Raw genomic sequence first — 26481 nt, forward strand, 5'->3', positions numbered from 1 at the left:
GGGGGGATCCGGTTGCCCGAGAGCCCCCCGCTCCATGGAGGGAAGTGTGACTAGCAAAAAGGAATTTTAACAAGCCTGTACGAACACGATCCCAAACCTTCGCTAAGGAAAATGATGAGGGGCACACACATTTTGTGCTCGGGTTGTACAGCATCGTATCTCATCTTTGTCAGGATCCTATGAGGATCAGGAGGAGGAGCTCAAGGGCCCAGGGGAAGGCACTGGAAAAACATTCAGAAATCTCCCTTCTAGTCCTATGCCACCTGCGGAAGCAGATCCTGGAGGAATTCTCCATAACATCAGTACAGCAGCAATCCTACATGCTTCAGGAGACAACACTGCAGTGTGTACTAGCAACCACAGTCCGCTTTTCCTTCAGGTCATATTACCATCCGCTTCAAAATAGTTACAAATTCAAACATTAAGAGAGAAAGCTTTCACAGTGTTTGCATCGCCCCAGAAATAAACCCCTCCATACCCAGAGGTCTTGTTTATTGAGGTGCTGAAGAGAAACTATTCAGACCAAGTCACGATGTCAGAAAAAGCAGAATCCAGTGGAATTTGAATGCAAGCACGTTTTCGTTTTTCCACAAGAAACAGCAGCCCAGGTACAATGGGGGAACTTCAGGAGCCCAGTGTGACCAGCAGCGTCCAGGGAAGCCACCCAGCACTGCGGTACTGAAAAGGGGTCTCAGCTTTCTGTCACCTATCAAGATTGCTCAGGGGGACAACAGGGAGTTACGGCACTGGAGAGGCTCAGGCATCTTCTGGCAGAGGCATCCATCCACCCATACCATCTGGGTCGGCTTTCACTGGGAGACAGGACAAGCAGCACCACAGGACTGGTCTAGAGGACCGATAAAGCAGCACAGAAAATTTTACACCACTTCCTTCACTCCACAGCACAACAGCCACTGAGTCCTGGGTTTATTCTTTCCTGGCTCCTCCTGAAACCTCTCTCCTTAGCTACAAGATGTCAGTTGTACTGCATCAATATGAAGGAAAACTATCACTGCTCTTCAATGAGAACACTGACAATTCAGCAACAGACTCACTTAAGAACATTTAAAGCAGCAAAGATGGACAGTGTCAGACAGGAGCCAACTGCACACATACATTTATGGCAGCATCACTGTAAGCCACAATAACAAAATTTAATAAAGAAAATATTTAAGTAAACCCACTCCTCTGCTGCTGTGACCAAGATTTGGATGCACTTTTCCCCCAAGTCTCAAAGAAAGCTGCACATGCTGAACTCCCTTAGAACAAATCTAGGCTTAGATTTGCGAGACGTTTGGGTTGTGCTGGCTATTCCCTTTATTGTAGGGCTCGTTCCTCCCCTCACATCCTCTCTTAAATAGCCTCCACACTTATAAATAATGATGTAATCCTAAAAGTATATATTTTGGTCTCCCCATTCAAAGGAATCCAAGACAGAAGATTAAAAACCTATTGAATCAAGTCAGTGGAAAAGCCAGGAAAATACTCTGGGACTCCTGGCTCCCCATCCAGTACTTCAGGCCATAAGATGATTCTCCATCACCGCATTAACGTGTAATTTAAGGCTTTAAGGCATGCTCCTGCTAGCTGCTGACTCAGCCCTTTTCAGGACACCAGTCTTAAGTCTTGAAGGGAACAGATGGACACAGGCCGACAGGGAAACACACAACAGTTTCATTTCAAAATAATATCGAGCTTTTACTTCTTCAGAGAATTCACCAGGTGAAACTAATACGCTATTCATCTTCCCAAATCAAAAGCTTGCTCCTACCAGCAAGGATCCTTTTTTTAATTTCACCAAATCAGCCGAACAATAGGTCAGCTCAGACAAAACCAAAAGCAGCAGCTTTCCTGCTCCCATCCTTATCCGGACAATGAAAGGAAAGTCTGGAGTGGTTGATTTGAGTCCTTTGTGACCGGAGATCCAGCAATGCTCCGTTTGGCTTGGCATCCATCAGGAGGAAGAGATAATTAGCGCTCTGACCACTGCTGGCACGCCTGGGTCCCGGCCAGGAGCACCAAACAGTTGGTATTCAGCCACTTGAAACGGTACCGCCCGAATCGTACGCCCTGCGTTTCCAATTCCATGCCCCGTCGCCCACAGCGCATTCCTCGGGCACACTCACACATCCCGCAGCGGCCACAGCCACGGGGCAGAACAGGATTTCCCACTGCCGCCCAAGCGGTTCTCCAGCCAACACAAGGGCAATTCACCCTGGGCCCCTCTCCAGTACTATTGGACTGAGTAGAACTGCTACCGCTCACTTGGGTAAGAGCTCAGATACATTCTCCAGTCGTTCCAAGAGACTCAGCCCTGCTGCAGGCACGAGGACTAATATTTTCATAGATTAAATCCCTATTGATTATAACCCCAGTGTAAACCACGAATGAGAGCCCTCTTATTCACGCTCTGAAAACACTAAGACATAAAAGTCACTGCCAGGGCCAGATATACCAAGCAATAGCAATAAATCCAAATCTACAGCAAAGACCCATTAGCTAGAGGAGCAACACAAGACCCATACTTATCCCCATCATTAAGGGGTGGACACAGTTAAGTGGGGGGGATCAGAAAAGCCACTGTCACTCTTAACCCTCTCCCCAGAAATCCCCAGAAATCCTTCGGATTGACTTCAGTGTAACTGAACCTGCCCTGGAGAAGAGCAGAACGGCACAGGCTTGAGAACAAAACTCGTGTAGGGTGTTGCATGACTGGGATGGGCTCCCCGGGGCCGAGACACCATCCTGCTGCGCCTGATGGGCCAGGGAAGCCCCCTCTGCTGTCAGTGCACTGCCACTTCTAGGAGAGGCAGCAAAGGCTAAGGCAATCGAAAGAGCGTGCTGGAGGTGGAAATGGAATGACTAAAGGAAACTGAAATGCTGCTAGGGACATCTAAATAAAAAACTAAAGTTCTTTTTTTTTGTTTCTGTAAAATGCTGCATAAGATTCACGGCAGAGCCCAGAACACACACGACAGCAGAAATCATTTCAGGGTAACGTTTTGACATGTTACAAATCCAGAGACTCTGCAAGCCAGAAGGATGGCAATATAATCCACTAGCGATCACCCTGAGGAACACATGTCCCCTGGATTTCTCTTCACAGTTGAGGAGAAAAGAACCGATGCCTATTAGCCATTACCACTGAGCCGTTGCCATTTGCTCATCCCTTTCACTCGGGCTCCTGGAGCGTTCCGATCAGCGCAGGGCTTTCATAAGTCACTTGAGAGAGCTGTCGCTGCTCGGGAACTGAAACCTGCTACCAGGGAGCCAAGAGCTCCCTTAAGAAAGCAAATCTCACATTATTGCAAACTGGCCAAGGGCAACCAGTAGCAAATTCAACAGCTGTTTACATCAGGGAAGCTACCAAATGCAATTTGCCTCTTCTAGCCTGTCGGGATGCTGCAGGGAAAGAGAGAGCAAAGTTCCAGTATGCCCTCTCGCAGCAGAGCTAAAGCTCACACAATCCAAAGGTATAGATTTGTCACAAGATCTCACTCAAGAGATTAACAACATTATTTAACAATTACTGAAGAACCTTCTGGCTTCTGCTTCACATTCAAATGTACCTACGTACACATCCACCTTTCCCCCCTCCCCACTGCCCCCCAAAAAAAAGCTTACTGATGTACTGCCTGGAACAGAAAAGAGTTTGTGGAGTGTTTGCCAGCTGATGAGGATAAACTACAACAGACAGTGCTTTGAACAGACAGCAAAGAGAAATGTATATAGCCCAGGAATGCACGTTGCTTGCCATCACTTGCTACTGAAGCTAGAGAAGAGAAGCTCTGATGGACAAACACACTAGTTAGGAGAGTAAAAAAAAAAAAAAAGGCACTTTGCTTGTGTTTTCTTTTAAAAGAAGACAGCTACAAGTCCAACAAGAGAAAAATCAGTGTTCGTGGAAGTTGCCTAACCAAAGCCCTTTGCACCACTATTCGATTAGGGCAATGAGATCCAAATGGTTAGAAGTGTACTGCTTTCCAAAGTTGCATGGACACAGCAATTTTTGCAGGGCAAAACACCCAGATCCATGGTCAGAATGTTTCATGAAAGGGCCCAGCTGAATGCTTCTTAGAGCTTCCAAATCCAGGCTGTGGCCTCTTCTCAGATCTACTTCTTCAACTGAAGCTACTCACATTTGCTTTCCGTTTTAGCCCCTTGAGGCATTCTTAGAGGCAAAAAAACCTTGCCTGGGGATCAGATGGACACACGCAGCATCTTCTCTCCACGTCACAGTTGCAACTCAAATATGCTTCATTTTGGGAACTTCTTTATTTTCCTTATCTCTTTCCTTTTCCTGGTGTTGGAGAACGAAGATGAATAGAGATGTGAATCCTGACAACTCTCAGGCTCCTGGCCAGCACCAGCTGGCTGTTCCACAGACCCTGTGCTGTACTCTTAATGGGAAACAGAACTTATTCCCAAATATACTTCCAAGGCAATTAAACAGAAAAAGTGATTTTTTTGAACCTAGCAGTATAAATTCTTTAATTTGCAGCTATTGGATGCGGTTATGATGGCCAAGCAGTCTGTTTGTACTTAGTAAAACCAGCAGTGACAACAAGAGCTATACAATTCAACTTCTTTTCATGAAACATGCAGAATTAGTTCATGACATAGACAATATACGCAATTAGTTCATGAATAAAGACCCTACAAAAAGGTACCACAGCTGACGCACACTCACAGAAGCAAGACACTTATGTGCACAGCCCAAGTTTGAAGAGCATTAGCAAACACTAGATATGCTGCAAGGAGGAGGTGCCCCTCATACCTCTGTGTAACGCTGCCTTAATTAATACAGCCTAACCCATCAGCAGTGCAGACGTGGGACAGGTTGACTTCAGAACAGCATGTTGGTCTTCCTATGAAATATCGCTTGAAATAACATGCTTCCACTGGCATTACTACCGATTAGGAGCAGGACTTTTCCTCCTCAGCATGTGTATTTGCAGACATTCATAGTAAACCTGTATCTGCACGCACACGTGCTCCCAGAGCGTGTAACAGAAAGCGCTTTGCCAAGCAACTGACTGGCTGATCTGCTAAATCATTCCATCCACTGGGATGTCTAAGAAAGGGCATCACTGTGTTTTTCAACCAAGAATGTTATGAAACAGTTCAGGAGGAGAAAGAATAAAAGCTTAAAATAAACATAAAAGCAAGAAATAGAAAAAACAGAAGGGGAGTTAGCGGTACAGTAAGGTAGTTGATGAACTTGGGAGTCAAACTATTGAAAAAAACCCAGAGCACATTACTCGGCATGCATTTTGGGGTCTCTGCTTAACTTGCAAGAGGATAGCACTTGCAGCAAAATGCATGCCTTCTCTATTAAATCACCCTGCTGAGGACAAAGGCATCATATTCTACTACATCATCAACACCCCCTTCAATCTTGGTGGCTTTTCCAGGCGGCTAAAACTTTCTTGAAGATTTTTCTAAAGACCTCATCTCTGCATGCCTGCCCCAGTGCTCACAACACACCACACTGGATTTGACTGGAGAGCAGACAATCTCAGAGTTATCTCGAGTCTCATCACCATCTGACTGAAGTATTAACATTCATATTAGTAACCCATTTTTGGGGGTGCTTTCCAACATCACCCTGCCCTTAGAACTAAGATGACATGAAATTCATTCCCACAGCAACAAGCATCCAGCACACTACGTTGAAGATGTGGTTTCTCCCTATATGCTTTGTTATTGCAGTAGTTCATGCTAATATTTCATTTTATGTTTTCTAACTGCTCTCTAGCTTCCAGCCAAGGAAAATTCCACCACTGTGGGTGGTTCAATACAGAAGAAATGAAACTGGCAAGTAGGAACCCTAAAGCAATTCTTTTCAGTCCCTATTCAGTATAACTTTGAAAGCACTGCAATGTCATCTTTATGAGCTGATTATAGAGATGCTAAATAGTTTTACTACTATGCTTCCAGATAGCCAAGCTAGGATCTTTCTCTACAGTCTTCTAAACTACCTTGGTCTCTAGATCTCTTTTCTATCCACACACACTAACATCTGTTTAAATTAAAAAACAAAAATGAATCTAAAAGGAGGCAGAGTTAGTTGTGCGCATGCTGAAGGATCAGAACTCAACCTGGGCTAACTTCACTGCAGAGAGAAACATCTCGCGTTTCTGTGCTGCAGCTCTTCACAGGTGGATACCACTGCATATCCTGGAGTCCTCCTGAAAACTACTGCAACTGCTGCGTGATAAAACAGCCTAAAGAAAGTTGCTGGTAGGCTGAGGGCTGCTTTGCAAGGGGCTGTGAATCCTAAGCAGTGACAGCAGAAAAATTTCTTAACTAGGGACGTAACTTTTTTTTGCACCTTCTGCCAATGGGAAACATCTGCGCTGAAGCCTCTTCCTCTGAAAGAGCACAGTTATTCAGAGAGGAGAATTTAAACTGCTTCTGAAGTTTAGCTGGTAACATTTACACAACGTTGATGGCATGTGCTGTAGCTTTCTGGTCTAAATCAAGCACATTTTAATAATATTACAGAATAAGCGTTGCCTGAACTTGTAAACAGTTTGCAACACGTCTTTTTTATTTCATCTGTGCATGCCTGTGAGCAAGGAAGGGGAGAAAGCCTTTAACTTGGTTACAACACATTTGCAAAGTGACACTGAGTATCTGTGCCATCCCACCCCTGCCAAATCAACTCTCAGGGGACAGGAATTAGGAGAAACGTCTGCCTTCTTCCCCCAGCCTGTTATGTCTAAACATCATACTTTATAACAAACTGATGGGAGAGAAAGAAAATACATTCAAAGAGAAAAAGGAAGAAGTGAAATCAAACTTTCAGCCCCGAAGCAAGAGAGGGTTAGAAGTGTTTAAACTACTTGATCAGCCCCTTCATCTCTAGCAATAATGCCACTGTTCTGGCTTGCAGTCGCGGCCAGACTGCGTTTACCTTGGAGTTAGTGGTAGGCTGCGCTGGGGGCGACCTCTCTCTTGCCGTGCTTCATGAAGTTCTTTCTTCTGGGCTGAGCGCGCCGTCTGAGTGGTCCCCTCTGCGCTGGAAAATATCCTGCAGCCAGAGAAATATGCTGCAAGAAGCTGCTGCTTCCTGGCAAATTTCACTAGACTTAGCCAAGCAAACCCCTCCCAAGACCCAGCCCCTTCAGCCTCAGCTCATAGCGGGTGATATCATGGGCTTGTCTTGTAATCCGAGCAGAAGGACTGCAAACAGAAAAGAAATGGGGGGGGGGGGAAATGAGTTGCAAGAAAGGAGGTGGATTAGGAAAATGAATGCTTTCTCAGGACGTTCCTAGAGAACAAATACTGAGAATCTTATCGATACCAGTATTAAATAATACAGAATGACAACAGCATTTTTTAAGCACCCCAGTTTGATTCAGAGCCTCCCAGTGCTAAGCACTCCACAGACACAGAGGAGTGCAGAGTCTCTTGGTGCAGCATCTTCAAACTTACACCCCTTTCTACAGTTTGTAGAGTTTGCAGCATGCCATCTCCCCAGCTGCACAGGTATCACCCACCTTAACCCTTCAGCATCCAGCAACTCCTTTTCCAGCTGCTCAATATTCTCGAGGCTTGAAATTACAGCAGCTCAAACCAAGGCACATACTGAAAACCCATCTAGACCTGCAGCAAGAGTTACTCCATACTCCTTGATGTCCCGAGGACTAACCAGACACTAAAAACAATTCTTCATTAAAAAAAAAAACCAACTCAGACCAATCAAAAATCCCGACCTCTGCTGTGTCAGAAAATTCAGAGCATCTGTGCTGTGAACAGCTAGCAGTGAAAGAGTAACACTGGTCTGAGCTGGTTGAAACAGTTCCTCTATCAACAAGTAGCAGCTAAATCAATTAGACATTATTCTGAGGCAACTGTAAACTTCTGCAATCTTTTCAACTAGAACAGGGGGATTATGTTTTTAAAACTGTCCCCTCTTTTTTTTTTTTTCATTTAGGCTTTTAATGCATCATAACGATTCTATTCAATTCTATTTTCTGTAACTGTGAAAATAACAAGAGAACAGTGGCTTTCAAATCTCTATTACAAAGAAAACCCTGAAATTTTGTCTTCTGACCCAATTTTAGACAGCAACACATTCTGAAGTGTCAGCATTTCCCAAAGAATGGAAATTTATTTTCTCACCAGCTTTGACCTTGGGTATTTAAATCTACGTTCAATTTTTTTTTTTTTTTTTTTTTTTCAAACAAGTCAGCAGAAAGTTGATAGGCACAGAAAGAAGAGCAGGTACTCCCAAAGGCTAACTTTCCAAGGAATATCCCCATTATTTCAGTATATTCATATTTGTAAAGGACTTTCTAGCAAGCCCTTCCCTAGCGCAGGTCTGCTGCCTCTGGCATACTCTTCCAGGTTAGCCCCGCCTGCTTTCACAGCAATTCTCAAATCAATCCTATTAATTATTTTGAAAAGTTCAAGTGCTTAATCCACATCTCTGGATGCGTTTCCAGCGATGTAAAACCAAAGCTGACAAGAATACGCCTGTCGTCAGGCTTCTCCCTCTTCCCAGGCTTTTCATCACTTCCTAAACACAGTTAACCCCCACCAAGTATGCCTGCTTCCCTTCTCAGAGCGGGAACTCCATTTTCTCAACCCCAACCACAGGAAAAGCAGCGTTTGTTCCGAGTCCCAGCTGCTCTGGCACTGATGTGCAGAGCTTCCCCACCTTCCGATGCCACCTTTTACTGGAAAGGCGTATTGCACTGAACTGGGCACCAACATTAGAGGAAACAGAAACATTATGCTGGAAACAGAAAATAAGGTAGTTTAGGAGTGTAATGCAGCCCTGAATAATTTAAGCAAGGTCACAGCTCTTCATTGAATGAGCTGACAATGCCAGAGCAGCTCAACCTTGCTTACAAGAGACTGTCAAGTGTCCAGCACAAAGTCTCTCTTGCCCTCTGTTTCACAGACTCTACATGAAGTGTGGAGAGTTTGGTCCAGAACTGAGGGTTCAGCCCAACGCAAGAATGGCCCCGTTACTTATGGGCACGGTAGGCTTTGAGATGATACCCACCCAGAGCGGACTACACCAGCTGAAAATACTGGTAGACTGATGACAACCACATTCCCACAAGCTGGCAAAGCCCCCTGCAGGGCAGTGCCCCAGCATCAATCGTGTTGTTAAAGAAGAAAAAAATAAATAGGAAGAGGGCAGCTGTTCCTTGGTGTGATACAGAGAATATGAAGACGTTGGGGCTTAATCCCAGGATGTCACTGAAATGGAGCCCGGTTCTTCTTCCCAGGGAAGCCAGTACCAGTGGCAAGGAGCAGCAGGTTTTGCATGACAGCCCACAGTGCCTTAATTCTTCTGTACAGGGAATGCTCATGAAAGAGGTAAAATTCTGCAAACTGCAATTAGCATCATGGCTATCAGCAGAGCACCACCTGGTGGGTCAAGCCTGGCCGGACTCAGGCTCAGGGACATCAGGGGAAAAACGTGTCACAGCAGAAGCTCCGCAAAGCGGAGCTATTTCAGACTGGCAGGAAGCTGAAGGCAGTTTGGCCAGAGGAAGGAATGTGTGAGCGTCTGCCGATCAGGGCATGGAGAAACATGACAGCCTGCTGGAGGAATGTTTGCCGAATGCCCGGGTCGGGTAAGGATACAAGCAGCAAATGCCATGCAGGCTTCCAGCTGATGGAAGAGCTTGGTGGTTGCATAAAGCAAAACGTTCGGCATGAATTCAGCAAAGCTCTTCAAGGTGACGCACTGGATTCAGGGAATTTGCTGCCCCCTTCATACTGCAGCTGGTTAAGACCAAAAGAAAAGCACGTAGAAAAAAAAATAAATTAGAAAACCTCTCAAAATCATATAGTCTACAGAAAAAAGTGCTGCACAAACCAGATTTGCATCATCTGAACATGTAACCAGGAGACCAGGGAAACGACTTGCCAGGGCCACCAGCCATCCCATCACCTCTCAACTTGCTTAACTGTCACCTCATTGCTCTTTGGGCTCTGTGGAGTTTGCTGCCCTTCACCAGGAGGGAAGTGCAGATCTACCACCCCATACCTTATCCTCTCCCCAGAAGCAATCTTTCAGCTTCTTCCAAAAAAAGGGGCAAAGATGCACCCTTGGGGGCAGCAATGCCATAGCTAACAGTGCGCACTGATTTTCTGCATTCAGTGACTCCACACACAATATTTTCACGCAAAATTCTTGAACAAGTACCAGCTACAGCCAAATCTGTCTCTTGGCCATACACACAGCCACCACTTCAGCTCCACATCTCTTGCCTACATGTTTTCTACTACATCTGCACGAAGGACACACCTTGCCATACGGACAAGTCAAGACGGGTTTTGACCAAGCAGTCATGGTCCATGCTCCCAAAAATTAGGTACGCACTATTAGGTTCTATAATCTCTCGTCTCCAATTTTCAGTTCTTTTAAAAAGGGAAGGCTCATTGCCTCCCCAAACCCTGTGTTTTCACCCTGTAGACTCTCTGGAGCCGCAGGTCAGCTTGACCTTTCAAATTCACAGAGTAGATACACTAAGCTCCGTAAAGGTCGCTCCGCACAGAGATGATCTAGGCGATACCTAAAGAACTGAAGGCCCTGACTGCTCTGCAGGAGTGTTAACGACACGTGGCAATCCTCACACCAATTGGCCCTAGTGGAAAGTTCCTTCAACGTGTAATTGGAGAGCTGTATCCCTGCTTTTGAGCTCACGGGATGGCTAACAAACACCAGCAATCCTGGAGAAGTAGGTCTATGCATCCCTCAAAAAAAGGCATAAACATAACAAGTTTAATCCCTATTGGAGTTTCTATGATTTCCACATCAGGAGTTTGGTAGTGACTGAACCGACCTCCCAGACTCCCATCCCCTGCTAGTTGGTTACCGCGAGTTGCTGTTGAAAGGACTGTAAACTTGTGTTGCTTCTATTCAGGGAGGGACCCTTGCATGACACGGCTCTTTTGCAGCCAGCAAAGCTCGAAAAGTGAGATTCGTTTTCTAGAAGAAATAACTTCAATCCTTTGAGATCTCTCTTTCTCCTCCTCTGCATGCGTTCTAGTCTAATGGCCAATGCAATGCAGTGACCACACCATGCTTACTTTCCATCACCCACTTGATTTTCCATGCTTTGCAGAGTCACCTCCTCAATGATTTCTCAGCCTTGCTATTCATATTAGCTCACTAAGGCACAGCTGACCTCAATGCTCTACAAAAACATCCGAAACAAGATCTCTACTGAAGTCCAGGCTCTTAACAAATGGCCCACCCAAACAGAAGTGCAGATCAGCCTCATACAAGATCTGCGATAGACCATCTAGAGAGCAACACACCTTCAAAATCCACCTATAACTACACCTATCTCTGAGCAAACGAAAGGCTCGTACACCAAGGTGGGTGAAAACCTGAAGCCCTGTGAAATACTTGCAGCAGATATATTTCTGTAGCAGGCACAGGGGCTCAGAGATGTCTGTTCTTGTATACGACAGCAGCTGCTCCTTCTCAGTCTCAGGCAGTCTGAACAACAGAGCAGCGCACACATCCTCCTTGTATTTCTCTCCTTAACCTTTCAAGAAAGGGGTAGGGGAAGACCAGTTAGTCCTGAGATCTCCGGACTGGAATGTGAGCTTCTGGTTTTCCTAGGTCAAGGAAGACTCGAGCACGAGGCACTTTGCAAGTACTTTTCATCCTCTATCTGTAAGAGCAATTACTCAGCTAGCTGTCTTTGAGCACTGATTCGAGGAGTCAGCTGTTGAAAGGCAACTTCCCCCAAGCAATCTCCTGACACAACGCAGGTGGCACACGGTATCTGGCCAGCACACACCAACATCCCTCCCCATACATACAGGTTCCTGACAGATTCCCTCTGTGCAACTCAGCCATCCAAGAGATAAGTACAGAAGGATGCAAACAAAGCTTTGCCCCTAAAAAAAAAAAAAAAAAAAAAGTGAAGAGAATGAGATTTCTAGACAGGAAGAGACTTTGAGAAATCCAGCTTCATTGATTCGAGGCAGTGGCAACGCTGTGGGAAAGCAGTGGGAGATAATCCCACGTGTGCAGTGAAATGAATCACCCACTAAAAGGCCAAGAGGAAAGAGGGTTGCATTTTGTCTTCTCATCTCGAGGGCTGGCAGAGGTCCTGGAGGCTTACCATCCCCTCCCACTAGATGGCAAGAGTCCCCCTCCGAACAGCAGAGCCTCTGCAAGTTCAGACTTTGCATCCAGGGTTAAAGAGCCATAGAAGGGACTTCTGGCCCTGAAGAGCACTGAGCAGATAGAACTGGCTTCCCATCCAGTCTGTCAGGGTTTATTTTGCTGTGATGGGAAAGTTCTGTGCAGGAGAAAGGGAGAAGAGGGGAGGAACCAAACAGAATAATGCTGTTTGGTTGCAAAAAGGAGAGGATGCTAAAGAACACGGCGTACTGGTCTCTGTTACTCCCAGGCAAATGCAGCAAATCCCTCCTCATCCTTAAAAGGCATTATGGAAACATCTGGTTTACAGTCTTTTTGTGCTGATTTGCTGTGACAGGCCAAAGAACATGTCCTACAAGGACAGTCTCTGCTAGCAGTTCTGTTCTTAGGCGGAAACTTGAACAATTAGTTCAAGGACAGAGACTCCAGTTGAGGAATTTGCAAGAGGGCTCATGCAAGGGCAGGACAGGGGACGCAGAAGGGAACAGCTATGTAGGAGATGCATTACACACCCTGCGTCTGATCCCACCATTTCATTAACACCCTCCATGTCTATGTGATCAGTAAGGAGCAAAGGACCCTCAGCTATCATGGCAGCTATAATGGCCTAAGAGTCACCTGAGATTACTGTCTTCTGCTATTTATTACTGCCTGCCAAAATTTGGCCATGGCAACCTAGAGAGCCCAGCTAATGGGGAAAAAAACTGGCACTGTTGGAACCTTGTTTCCAAAGTCACCACTGGAGTTAGCAGGAGAGAAATGCTGGTGAAGTGCCATACACGTGACACCTAGGAATATAAAACATCTGCAATCTGTAGGTTCAAATCCTGCCCTTCTCTGCACATTATCTGTAGCAGGGAATGTAGAGCTAGTAACTTCCAGGACCCTGGAAAACATTTGGAGTTCAGGAAAACCTGGACATTATAGAATCATAGAATGGTTTGGGTTGGAAGGAACCTTAAAGACCACCCAGTGCCACCCCCTGCCCTGGGCAGGGACACCTCCCACCAGCCCAGGTTGCTCCAAGCCCCATCCAACTTGGTCTTGAACACCTCCAGGGGTGGGGCAGCCACAGCTTCTCTGGGCAACCTGCACCAGTTTGTCCCTTCAGTGCATTTGTACTTTGCCTGGCACAAGTGTGCTAAGCACTCCCTTTTGAAGATCAGAGATCTAAAAAGTATCTCCAGCAACACAACCCACTCATCATCTAGGAAGACACAGCTAACCCAGTCCCAAGAAATTTCCCAGCACCACTTCCTACCAACCCAAAGACCTTCAAGCACAAGAAGGCGAGAAAGTCATTGTCGTCCTCCCGTTCTTTAAACAAAGCGAGGGTGACCTGAAAAACAACTGTCAGGACCAGGTCCCCTGACCACTACACACAGAGGCTGGTGCCCAGGGAGAGGGACACAGCAAGTCCTCACCAGCCTCATTTCGGCTTTCAATGAGCTTCATGCGTTATTTAGTAGCAACAATGGCAGAAACAATGGGACAAGAAAGAACAAGGTGCCCCGGATCAGGCATGCCATCGAGTCACTACTATTGACTGTCCCCTTCGTTAAGTGCTGCAGAGGCAGAAAACCCTTTTGTTTCCACAAGCTGCAGGGCCACCTCCATAGAGCTGGTGTTCTTGGAGGAGCCGGGTGTCTCATCCCTTCCCCACCCTCTCCATCACACCCTACACCTTTCTCATAGGTATACTTTTGTCTCCCAACCACTTCTTCCATTAGGGGCCATGTTCGGCCTTATTTGCTTTGGACATTTTGCACACACAAAAACACAACAACAAAAAGATGAGCGATGCATTTAAGAGGCCATGAAGCCAAAAGCTTCAGTATCATTCCCCTGGCCATTCCAGGTCACCGGGATAGGTCAGAGAGCAGCGCCCTTGCCTCCTCTATGTGCTTTCCTGCATGCCTTACCTGGCCTTAATGGACCTGGAGAAAGGACAAGGTGAATAGGAGAAGTAGAAGAAAGAAAATAAAGCATGTTAATGCAGAAACAGACACAAACAGATAAACATTACCATTGTGACTTGGGAATCCGAGCCCAGGAACAGGCACCGAGTGAAAACAGGTATTGCTAAGTCTCTTAAAGGCATCGCGTTTCCCGTGGTGTTGTTGCTTAGTGTAGTCTCTTTGGAGCAGGCTTATCCAGGGGTGGGATGGAAAGGTTTCCTTTTTTTGCCCCCCATTCATCTGGATCTGCAAAAAGAGTTGCAAGAATCATGTGGTTTTAGTCATCTTCTCCTCAGGAGATGTCACAAACTTCTTCCTCTTCCAGAGCCCTTGCCCCATCCTGTAAATACCTATGGGGGGGGGAGGAACAAAAAAACCCCACCACAAAACACACACACTGTAATTCTAATTAATGGGACAGATTATCAAAGAAGCCAAGACGTGAATTTACACTTGCCACAGGATAGTTCCAGCACTAAAAAGCACAGCAGTCTTGTAAATCCAGGCATTTAGGTTTGGCACTTAGCTGATTGCTTTTGAAAATCTGTGCTTCCTCCCCGTGCCTTGTGGGCTTTAAGCTCTTAAAGCAATTAAAGGCACCCGCGCATCTGTCAGCCTCAATATAGCAAACACCAACACGCAATGAACTCGCACAAAGCCCTCGCAGGAAGGGCCTCACGCAGTCTGTGTGCTGAGATCTCATGCTGCATTACACAGAAGGACGGCGCATGGCTCAAGCTCCCCGCCAGCACGGGGGGGCTGGACTGCCAAAGTCTCGTTACCCATTAATCAGCAGCACTTGGAGCACCCCAAAGGAGCTGACTGTTCCCCAGTCCTACCCCACAGCCCATCCCATTGGCCCCACAGACACGCCAGCAGCGAGGCTACGGGAGCGGGGTGATCTGCAGGGTGCTCCAGTCGCTTCCTCGCGCAGACATACTCTGAGCACACTACAAACCTGTACATACAAATATAATCAGGCTGACACACTCAGCACCATTTTGTTGCCCTACTGTTCCCTGATGGTCAGGCTGGTACTCAGAGCTAGCTTTTAACATCCTTTCTTCTAAAATACACTTTACCAGGACAAAACATAAGTACATCCCAATTACAGCATTAAAACCACCTCCTGAAAGATGCAAAAGCCACAGGTCCCAAACCATTGGTGCTCTACTCTTTCCAAAGGTACAGGCCAAGGACAATCAACCTTTTTAGATCCGCAGCCTAAGAAGCTGCCGAAATTCCTCTCAACACACTCACTTCTCTCCAAGGAACAGCAATCTACCCCAGGACTGCTGCTAAATCAATCCAAAGCCACCAGTCAGTTTTAGGCTTGGTTTTCCACTTCCGTTCCTTGCTGCAAACCACTCTGCCCACTTTGCTCCCCTCCACAGCATCCTGCCGCGCTTCTACTGCACCTTCCCCATGGTTCCACAGCAACAAAAAACACAATCCCACCCCATCTCCAACAGCACCAAAAAACTTCATTTTGAAGCTAGAATACCTCAGATAAGCAGAAATGTTGCCAAAGAGCACCAGGGGGGAGCACAGCACCATCCCTTCTTCCTTAGCCCTCTCTTCTCCCACTCCTTATAGGCTCTTGCTTCTAATGAGTATGATGGCTTTCTCCTGTGCACCTTTAGGACACTTAATTAATTCAGCTGCCCCCTATACCTGTGAGAGCTCAAGGGGCTTAACTCCCAGCTTGCTGGAAGTAAATAGGGTCCCAGTGCTGCTTTCGCAGTGTACTCTATTGTACTGCACTCCTATCAGGGCATGTGACATATTGGTCATGGATGGAACGGCTGAGAGTCAGGGTTTAAGGAAACTCAGCCCTTTCCCCTTTTAATCTTTTAGTTAGCATTGCAACATTAAAGACATAATGCAGCAGAAAATCTGCACAAAAAAAGTACAAACCCAAGAAGCAACTGAGGGAAAGAGTTTATTGGAAGGAAGAAAAAAAGAAAACGACTGAGCTGTGAAAGTGAGGATCTACGACAGGCATTACCGTGACAAGTTGACCTTTCTCATGCCACTGAGCATCTAATGAGATTTCTTAAAGACTTTAAAGAATTTAGGAAAGTGAGTCCCCAAGCAGGTAAGAGCCAGCTGGTTTTAGTTTGGAAGACAGTGTTCACTCCCACCTCACTCTGAAGCACCTCGACACCTGCTCACCTTATCAAGCAGTTTACCACCCTATAACTGGATGAGGGGGAAAATACAGATATAAAACACGGCTCTGTGCTGTGTCTTGCACGAATGAAGGAAGCTTGTTTAATTTTGTAGGCCTTACACTTGTTTGAATCTGGTTTCTCATGCACTGTTTAAATTTTTAATGAACAGTAGTTGCTGCCACAATAAATCTCTACTGACAGTATCTTTGTACCACTACAGGAGGAAATTGTGTTTTAGTGGAATAATCTTTATTCTGTCCTTCCTGAACCAAATCTCTAGAAAAAGCAGAACAATACTACTAGAATCCTGGAGGAGAAAGAAGTCAAAGGGAAAAAAGAGACACTGTACACTGCAGAGCAGTCACTAGTACTTCAAAAGTTTCCTGCCCATTCGTGCCCCATTTTCCTGATCACTTTCTCACCACCATTCATCATCTTATCTTTCTTCACATTCCAAACACTCCCGCTTTGTATCTTCATTCCCCAGTGCAGTGCTTTCAAAAACCAGTGTGGAAACCCTAAAGCAGGCACACGATGCTTTACGTAAGCACAAGACCAATCTGTCTCCGTTATCCCCATGCTGTACCTGTCCCTACTGCAGTCACCAAGCTCGCTAGCTGCAGCTTCTTCTACCAAAATCTTCTTAAGCTCTGGGGGCCATAAAAGACATACTTCATTGGGCACAGCCACAGTCTGTCCATCCTACAAGGTAAGAAAGCAACGTCGAAATCCTGCACTTGGTTCAACCATGACATATCAGATAATTGTCATTCCTTTCAAAAATGTTTATACCACCTTAGTTAAGGCCAGAATAGGTTTTTTTTCCCCATGGCTGTCTGTTATTTAATAAAAATAGGCTTCTGAGTCTATTAACGTGTAACTTAAAAATTGATTCTTTAAGATTATTTTCCTCTTTTTTTTTTTTTTTTTGTGTTAAGAATATCACAAAAGAGAAAATATTGCAGCATCTAAAAGGAAATTCTCTTTTAGGTCTGAAATAGTCTTCCTTCAACTTTTTTGGTGGTTTTATGATTTTAATAAGTATTTTTATTGGTGTTTTTTTGGGTTGTGGTTTTTTTGCCCTTTTTTTTTTTTTTTTCTGCATTTGAGACACTATCTCTTCTGTTAAGAGCTGCTTGGTATCTGCCTGGATTTTGCCAAGTCACACACTGATACTTCCTCTCCACTTTACCACTGACATCAGCCCTTGTCCAAAGGGGGCTGCTTTATCTAAGCATGCAATTAGAGGCTCTGTACTCAGTTTTAGGCATCTCAGAAACAGGAAGCACAGACTCTGTAACAATTGGCAGTGTCAGTTTTCTGATAATTCTTATCAGCCTACGAGTGCAACAAGTTCGTAGCACAGTTCCAGACATCAGAAGCGAGAGGTGTGTTATCTAAGCATTCACTCAGATGGTGCTCAAAAAATAGCAAAATGCAAACCAGACTCTCAGCTGGTGAAGTGCTCAGATTTGTCAGGTACAAAAAAAAAAAAAAAAAAAATCCTTCATGGAAGGGAGACACTATTTGTTATTTCTGAACATTCAGTTAAAGATTTTGTTGCCGTTTCAAAATTCCACCCCAGTTAATTCTTTTGATTGCAACACAGCCATCTACCAGACACTGGATGGAAGGGGAAGGAAGTTTAGCACCTAAATTTAGCTGCAGTTCAGCAGATTAAGCCCAAATTCCCTACACGGTCAGAGGCAAACGCAAGCATAATGAAAAGAGACAATAAACTGATTCAAACTATCTAGATTTTAAATGAATAAACTGCACCTTAAGTCTGACAACATGCCTAGTTCTCCGATACTGAAAACAGCGTCCAGTTTTCCAGCATATTCACACCTACTAGAAGAGAAGACAGTTTCGCCAGTTGGATAAACACAGTGAGAACAGAAGTGATACTGTGCAATAAAATATCCATACACCAGAAGTTCATATAAATCCCACTTTTAATCATGGACAAATTTACTTTCAAGTAAAATTAACAGTTTTAAATAAAATATAAATTAATAAATCAGAGTACTCAAAACCAAAAAAAGAGACGCTGTGCATGTCTACTCTAGCAGAAACAAAAGCCTAGGCATGTTCCAGTTCTCTCCACCTTACTGCAGTTTCAGGGAGATCTCTGAATGATTATGAAACAGAAATAGAGGATTAAAAAGTAGTGACTTTTGCCACTATGATGATATAGCTTCCAAGACAAAAGGGGAAACTGTCACAAATGAACAAAACTGATTTAAGCAGTTTTGTGGAAGCACAGCATTGGGTGCAATAGATTTTTCTTCTCGATCACAGTACTTATCTCAGAATATAAAATCAGATTAAGCTGTCCTAATTGGTTGGTTTCTTACTGCTTCTGAAAACCCTGCACTTCCTTTTCTTTGACTGAGGAGACTCAGAATTGAGAATTCAAGTGATATCAATCCTGGAATCTGGAAAAGAAAATAAAAACAGTCCTCATTCATCCTCACTAATGTGATTTCACAATCTCATCCAAGGGATGAGAATTCACACTCATTCTCTTACCATACATAACTTAAGTTGCTGCTGCTCATTTACTGACGAGTTTTTGCTCGTCCCATTACACACAAAAGTGCAATATTAAAAAAAAAGTCATTTTTGGCAGATCTTGTCTAATGAGACTAAGCCAAGTTGACCCCATTTTCCCATGTTTCCAAAGCCTAGCTGTATCACACGCTCTAGGCAATCTGCTTCTTCAATGGTTTAAAGGGACAAAAAGGAAGGAACCCTGAGGCAAAAATGGCTTTTTGAGTAGCAAGTCCAATAAAAGCTCTCCATCACAGCATCTCATAAGGGTCCTGTGATCTTCTGTGGTGGGAGGCCTTCCTCGATCCACAGGGAAGTAGATGAGCTGTTACGCAACATTCGCCTGTGGATCCGTCTGAGCCTCAGCAGGTAAAGCAGGATGGAGAGCAGCACAATCAGAAAACAGACAAAAAACAAATAGTGATTGTAAACAAAGGAGAAGCTCCTCCAGTGGGAGTGACTTCCACGGAAGTTTTCTTGCTGGATGTCTCTGAAAAGAATGAAAGGGATAACAGAAGTAAGTTGCAAATCAAGCTTGGCCTCCTAGCTAATCTTATCACATGAAACACAGCCCGTTTTAGTGGAATAATCTTTGCAAAGCATTACTTGAGCTACCTGGAATACGTACTGCGGTTATATATAATGCACTAGAAACATCTTGTCTCCCCCTATCTGTCAGCTGCTTCGCTATCACCATACTTCTTCCCTTCATAAAACCCCCATACCTTCCACCCAAACGCTCTTTCCAGACATCTGACAAAAGAACTTGTACCTTAAAGGTAAAAACCGTGTTCGGTAAAGAATGGCTCCCAAGGTCCATTGCACCTCTTTATCATAAACCTGCAGAGCTGTTTTCAAATTGCTGTAACTCACAGGAAAAGAGAAGCCACTGTGAAATACTTCATACATCCAGGCAGACTTAAAACACTGGTACCTATAGAAAGAGTGGCATAAAGTCAGGGCAGCAGTTACAAAGTCCCACAGGGCTGGGGAACACGTTTAGACACATAATTATCAGTACTTTTTTACGGCTGATGCAATATTTAAGGTTATATTCACACTTCCAATGATTTCATTAAATGGATCAATTGGACATGACCTCTCCCTGGCAACTCTGCATGAATGAATTTGCTGTACAAACACAAATACTTACTTCAATCTGTGGAGATCAGCATGTGATGCATAAAGACCACGGTCAAAACGTTCCCGTAGGACAGACCACTTAGTGGCACAATAATCCTTCAAGAAAAAAAAAAAAAAAGAAAAAAAAAAAAAAAAAAGACTTCAACATTGCTTACGCCTTGAGAAGAAAAAACACCACTAGGTAAGATGCTCTGTAAATACCAAAAGTAGAAAACTCAAAAATAACAGTTCCCCTTGCACTCCTAATAAGTCAGACCACAAATTTCATGGTATTTTCTGTAACATTTTGATCCATACTTGGCATTTGTGGTTAAATTAGTATTCAGCAGCACTTAAACTCTTTGGTCATGTACTCAGAGATGTAAAATAGACAACCTATTTTTAGGGCATTGACAAAGCAGATCACATCCCTCCACTTTATGTCATAGCCTTACTTTAACCTGTCCCCAACAGATTGATCCCTGTTAGAAGCAACACCTGAGAAACCAGTACAAAATGTATGAAGCAAAAGGAAAAGGAATTATTTTTCTAAGAGCTAAGATATTCCTAAAAAGAAGGAAGGGATGGAAGCAGCATGGATTTTCCCATTATCAATAGTTCTGCTGAAACTTGACTACCATGAGTCCCGTTCCCTCTAGAGTCAATTTTACTATTGTGCCTTAAAATAAGTATTGAAAAAGAAAATCCTGTGAGGAAGAGAGATGCCCTGTGATAGTTCATCGCAGGGCAAAAGGTTTTTGATCTTTAAAGAAAGTGTTTTGTTGCAAGACTTTCAGAACAAAATGCTTCTGGAGCGTAGTTGTTTTGATTACAAAAAGTTTATCTCAAGAACACTTTACCTTTGCAGCTTTAGTAAATTTAGCAGCATTGTAATCTCCTCCCATGCGTAACACGTCCTCGGTGCAGTAGTAGAACTCTGAGAAGCCATAGAATTCACTGTTCTGAAAGTGCACGGCAGGCTGATAGACACCATTAAGAGATGTCTGCGTTTCATTAGTCTTATTCATGAACGGTTGAATAATTTCACGACACAGATTAAAGTCTCCCGTTCCCCGCAAATACATTATCTGTCCGTTCTGCTGGATCTCATCTTGAGCATCCAGGGGCAGGCAAGGATCCAGGTAGGGCGAATCAGAAGTCATGCCAGTCTGTTTGCCCAGCAGTCTGGATAAAGGAGCAAGCACAGTAACAACAGCATATTCGGAAACATCAAGCTCTGAGATACAACAGCATCAAAACAAAGCGTCCTCATTTAACAGAACTTCAGCATTGCACACAGCACACTGTAGAAATTAAGTTTTACATCACGATACTTTACTAAACATATTCAAGTTAAGGGATTACCGACCCTAGTGATGCACAGAACCCCGAGCAATTGCAACCAGTTACCTGTTTTTAAGTGCTGTACTGGTAAACAGACTGTCTTCATATCTCTGGCGTGCTGCATTTCCTCCAAAGCCCAGGAACGTTGCAACGTAGACTCTATACACATGCTCAGTTTGATGAGCATCACAACCCAAGTTGAATTCTGCAAGTAAGTTTTTGGCTACTTCTTCCTGTAGAAACACAAGCACCAAGAGTAGGTATAAACAATATGATCCAAAACCTTAAAAGTTCTTTGGGCAACTGGATGCCCTTGACATGACATCTTTAAACTTCACTCCTTACTCATCTATTTTGCTTTTCACAGGCCCATGTTATCTTCTACTTCATAGGGACAGCAAAGCATACCGATTGCGTTATCGCTACCGATACTCAAGGAACTGTAAAGGCCAGGAACTGCTACTATGGATGCTAAAGTATCTTTTCCTATGAAAAAGTACATGCTGTGGCTACTAATCTCGATGCTACCACTTCTGACTGAGTGCCCATACTACTGACTGCTGGGCTAGTTAGATTTACAGTCCACCCAGCAGAGCTGTTTTTCATTTTCCCATCCGGAGTTCTCAAGCTTTCCAGGAGACCTGTCAGTCACTCAGCTCTCCTCACACACCATACATCAGTCACTTGCAGTAGCTTTTCAGATATTCAAGAGCTGTGTAGCAGAAGCACTTCATACAGAACACGCTCAGATATGTAGCATAACTTCGCATGGCTTCCAACTGACACTGCAAATGCAAAACAGCAGTAGGACTGCAAGCATCGCAGTCAGCTGTTTGACTCTTTTGTCCTTCTCTGTCTGGGAACCTGGACAGGTTCCGTGACCCGAATGCCTATTTTATATCAGCTCATGTTCAGATAGAGCCATACAACAGTCGTCATATCAATTGTCTGCAACTCTTCCTATTCCCAATTCATATTTAGATTGAGAGCAAGTTGCCGCAGTAAACACCCATACTTTTGTTTAGCAGCCCAAACTATTTGTTACACCATCTGCCTGAAAGGCAACGCAGTTATTAAAACCTGCAATAATGAAACCCCGTCATTTCACAGGAAGATTTTAAAACATCAATACATACAACATTATAACAGTGCACTGAGAGTCAAAACATAGGGCTGTTATGCTGTTCTTACTTTAGAGAATTTCTCAGTGAACAGGAGCTATCCAATATAAAAAAATCAGAAATTACAACTCAGTGGATGGATGTTAGAGCAATTTATATTCCATTTAAGACTTGTAACAAAGAAATTTGCTTCCTACAACAGATGAACTATGCTGAGGACGTAGGTGATATTTAAACAGACTGTACTGTTATCTCCCTGTCCTGTTAATTCAGTTTCTATCAACCTAACTTAAAGGAAAAAGCCATATTTTATATAAGAAGAATCACCACACAAATTCCAGAATACAGTCTTTTAAATATAACAAATTTAAAAATTGTACATACATGCATGCACACACACAAAGAATACATGCCCACTTAAATTTAAAAATTAGTGGCAAATTATACTAATTGAAATAAAAGTCTGAATGAACAAAACACAAGTGAATTGCTTAGCTGATGAAGGACTTGTATTTGCCATCTTCTCTTGCCTTGGTTTTGGAATGTGATGTAATGAAGAATAGGACTCAAAACAAAGAAAACAAAACAACAAATATGCATTAAAATAAACCAAAAGGAAAAGAAGAAAGTTGCACAGATAATAACCTGCTGCGAAGAGGCAAAGCTTACAGTTTTAGGGACTTCGTATGCTATCTGAGTCGACACTCCGCCCATGTCAAGAATACCCACTGTCCTCTTACGGAAGATGGCCTCTTTGTTTTCACTGCCTGGGACATGCACCTCCACAATCGCTTCATCCTCTGGATAAAACAAGGAAAAGGTGTTGAGACATACAACTAGGGTGGGCCTAAAGCAGCGCTACACTACTTCTAGTTAACTTCTTTTTTACAGCAATGCAGATCATTGAAGTTTCACATACAAATTAAACCAACACCAGCATCTGCACACACACTGTTCACGAATATCCCCATCTAAAAATTATACCATCAACAGAGAAATCACAGGAACATCGTTGAATTCCTTCCTAAAATCCAATTCACAATTAAAATACTTACCATCATCTGTATGTTCAAATCTTCCAAGGACAAAGTTGATGCCAATCCATGCATATACTCCTACGTGCATAAGAAAACATATTTCAGGAATATCTGGCACATATCATCTTAAAAACAAAGAGGGATTTTTTGCATATGGGTTATTAAGATATATCACTGTTCATACACTGTTCATATTGTATTACATAAAATACTTTGACATTAAAAACATTCCTGAAAAATTATTCTGTTCCTTCTCTCCCAAGTCAAGGCTACAATAAAAATCTTATTTCAATGTATTAAAGCCAGCCTGATGTGTAAATTTTAGAAGTCAGCATATTAACTTTTAAATTGATTTTAAGCCTCTAGTGAGCTAATCACATCAAAACATCTCTTTTAGAAACCCTTTTTCCCTGCAAAGTTTCTTCCATCAAGAACGTTGTACCTCATCCTTACCCCTCCCACCCCAAAGTCAGGGAAAATGGACTAAAATTCCTGCTAAACACAGGAAATGAAAACATTTAGACAGGTTAGAAGATGACAGCAGATGATCATCTACGCACTCCATATGTTGCTACCGAGGAACAAAGTCTCTCAGCTGAACCAGAATTTTAAAAAGCAACAAAAAACAATTATCCAAGTTGTACTGTGAAAGCAATAAACACTTCAAAGATTATTTTCCCCAACATTAACCTACCTTCCTGTTTCCCTGAAATAACCTCTGCATGCGAGTCCGAAAACAGAAAATCAAAATGCACGGGAATATCAGTGAGGAGATCTTCAAGTATTGCCTTCTGCTGGCTGCAAAATTATGTTTTTGAACAGTTAAAAATAGTCAGACACACCAGGATTGCTATTCTAAATGCTAAAAATAAGACAGCCAATAACCTTTCTGGCAGAATCCTCATTCCTGCAGTACACAGAATATAAAGAGGAGTCTCTTTGTGTTTTGCACGTGGCACGTGTTCGGCAGCGAAGCTCAGAAGCGGAGAAATATAATCACTGACCTTTTCAGGAGAGCTGGCGAACTCCGAAATGCCTAATGAAACAGAAAAATATGAAGGTGAAGCAACTCCAGCTTTGGTTATCAAGATTTTCCAGGAAATACCCAACCCACAGAGGAGAAAGACTACCAAAGCCAAACCCAGGAAATAAACTACAGAAATAAGAAAAAGAAAATGAAAATGAAACTAACAATTAATCATACTCCAAACATTAAACAAAAAAAATGTTTTAGGTATATTACCTATTTATATAATTGGTTCAAACAGCTTTACAGAAAGCCAATTATTTATTCACTAAATAAACAGAACCAAGTTGACTGACAACTGACCCAGCAACTGTCTTAGTCCACAGAGAAAGCTCTCCCTCCTGCCAGTCAGTGTCATGTTTCAAGCTTTAAAGCTGAACAAAGCTCTCTGCAAACCAAACCCAAAGAAATATGGAGGAGTGCCATAGTGACAACTCACAAGTGCCCTTTACCCAGACACTTTAAATACGGGGTTTGAATGAGCAAAGTTAGGATAGGCAATTATCTAGAAAAATCACATCTAAAATGAATTTATTTCCAGTACCTGGTTTAATTTTCATAACCACTGGTTTTCTGTTTTTGTCCCTCATCTGTTTGATGTCCAATAGATCATGTGGATTACCATTGTGCCTTGGCCAACAATACACAAAAATCCTAGAGCCGCTGCTGCCACAGTCTACAACGATTCCATAGTTCAGATTGGGGTTGTTTGTATCTGTAGCTTCAGTGTCAGTGACTCGGGCAAGATATCTAGAAGAAAACTAAGCGTTACGATGGGGCAATTAAATTCTATATGGAAGTTGTTCTCAACATCAGACTGAAAACAGGTCAACAGTTCCCATCGTAGGAATCACACTGTTTTCACTATTATACTGTTGCTGAAGAAAAAAAAAAAAAAAAAAAGGTGAAGTGCCACTCATAAGAATCAAATTCCTAGAAAAAATACCAAAAGTAACTTCCAAAATAATTACATGATGTTTTTTGCACTTATAGTTTTACTGAGCTGCTACAGATACATAAAATACTAGAAAGTTGAATTATTGATAAATTAAAATCAACTTAGATAAGGAAAGCTTCATAAAAAAAGCAGGAAGTTTTACTCATGGTTTTCCCTCCATTCATGTATTTTACAGACATAACCTGTCAGTGTTTTCTCTTTCACACCAAAACTATGTTTCATTCCCTTCCACAAAAGTCTTTTCAACTCTCACCTGTGGAATCTTTTGTCCCTGTATGCACGCCCATACTTATTGCGGATGACTACCAGAGAGTAGTAAAGCAAAGAGACAGCAGCAGCCAGTATTCCTATCACGACGATCTGTCGCAAAGTGGTATTGAGAATACGTGGACACCCCACTGGGGAGATGCTGAAGTGCCAAGAAGCAGGAAGCAAACATGAGATGCTGATCCTAAAATTCAAAGAGGATAGTTTGCTTTAAAAATGGACTTTATTAGCAAAAAGAAGCACAATGCATTCCAAAACAAGCTAAGGACAAACAGATTCTTCGCAGAACTTTTCCCTTAGCTCTGCTATAGTTTTGTTTATGCTCTGGCTTGAGTGTAGTCAAGACACTATTCCCATCTTTGAATTCATGATTATGTTCCCTGTCCTTCACTCAAAAGACACCACAATTTCATTTGACAGTTCCTTTGGGATTCTTACCTCCCCATTTTGGGATACAATCATCAGAGAGAAAGACCAGCTGGTGTTCAAACATCAGCCCGTCACCTCAGACTGACAAGGCCCATCAACCATTCTCAAAGCCATTGCTCTTCTGTTCCTGAATTAAAAAGAAAACACAGATGATCTTCTAGACAGCATTATGAAGAGCATCGCCATCAGGTCGAGGCAGGTGATCCTTCCCCTTTACTCAGTGCTGGCGAGGCCACATTTGGAGCGCTAGGTCTAGTCTGGGGCTCCTCAGGACAAGAAATACATAGAGCAAGTTCAGTGTAGGGCCACAAGGATGATGGAGGTTCTGAAGCATCTCTCA

At 43.4% G+C, this 26481-nt stretch overlaps 2 protein-coding genes across 2 annotated transcripts in view; both read right to left on the reverse strand.

The window, feature by feature from the left end:
- Nucleotides 1-7017, reverse strand: part of LOXL2 (lysyl oxidase like 2) — a 51894-nt gene extending 44877 nt beyond the window's left edge. Inside the window, exon 1 of the mRNA XM_082495772.1 lies at nt 6920-7017. The gene's annotated coding sequence lies outside the window, so the exon portion shown is untranslated. The remainder of the gene's footprint in view (nt 1-6919) is intronic.
- An 11024-nt stretch (nt 7018-18041) lies between these two features.
- Nucleotides 18042-26265, reverse strand: ENTPD4 (ectonucleoside triphosphate diphosphohydrolase 4). The gene is made up of 12 exons (XM_082495743.1): nt 26151-26265; nt 25699-25896; nt 25032-25237; nt 24346-24496; nt 24155-24258; nt 23479-23538; nt 22919-23223; nt 21369-21535; nt 20819-21143; nt 19990-20075; nt 19609-19770; nt 18042-19326 (listed from the first exon to the last, which is right to left on the reverse strand). Exons 1-12 carry the CDS (start codon nt 26156-26158, stop codon nt 19098-19100), a joined length of 2001 nt encoding a protein of 666 aa, XP_082351869.1. The 5' UTR covers nt 26159-26265; the 3' UTR covers nt 18042-19097.
- Nucleotides 26266-26481: the final 216 nt, after the last annotated feature.

The sequence above is a fragment of the Vanellus vanellus genome (genome assembly GCF_965231255.1).
Source record: "Vanellus vanellus genome assembly, chromosome: 26".
In the NCBI taxonomy this organism is placed as follows: Eukaryota; Metazoa; Chordata; class Aves; order Charadriiformes; family Charadriidae; genus Vanellus; species Vanellus vanellus.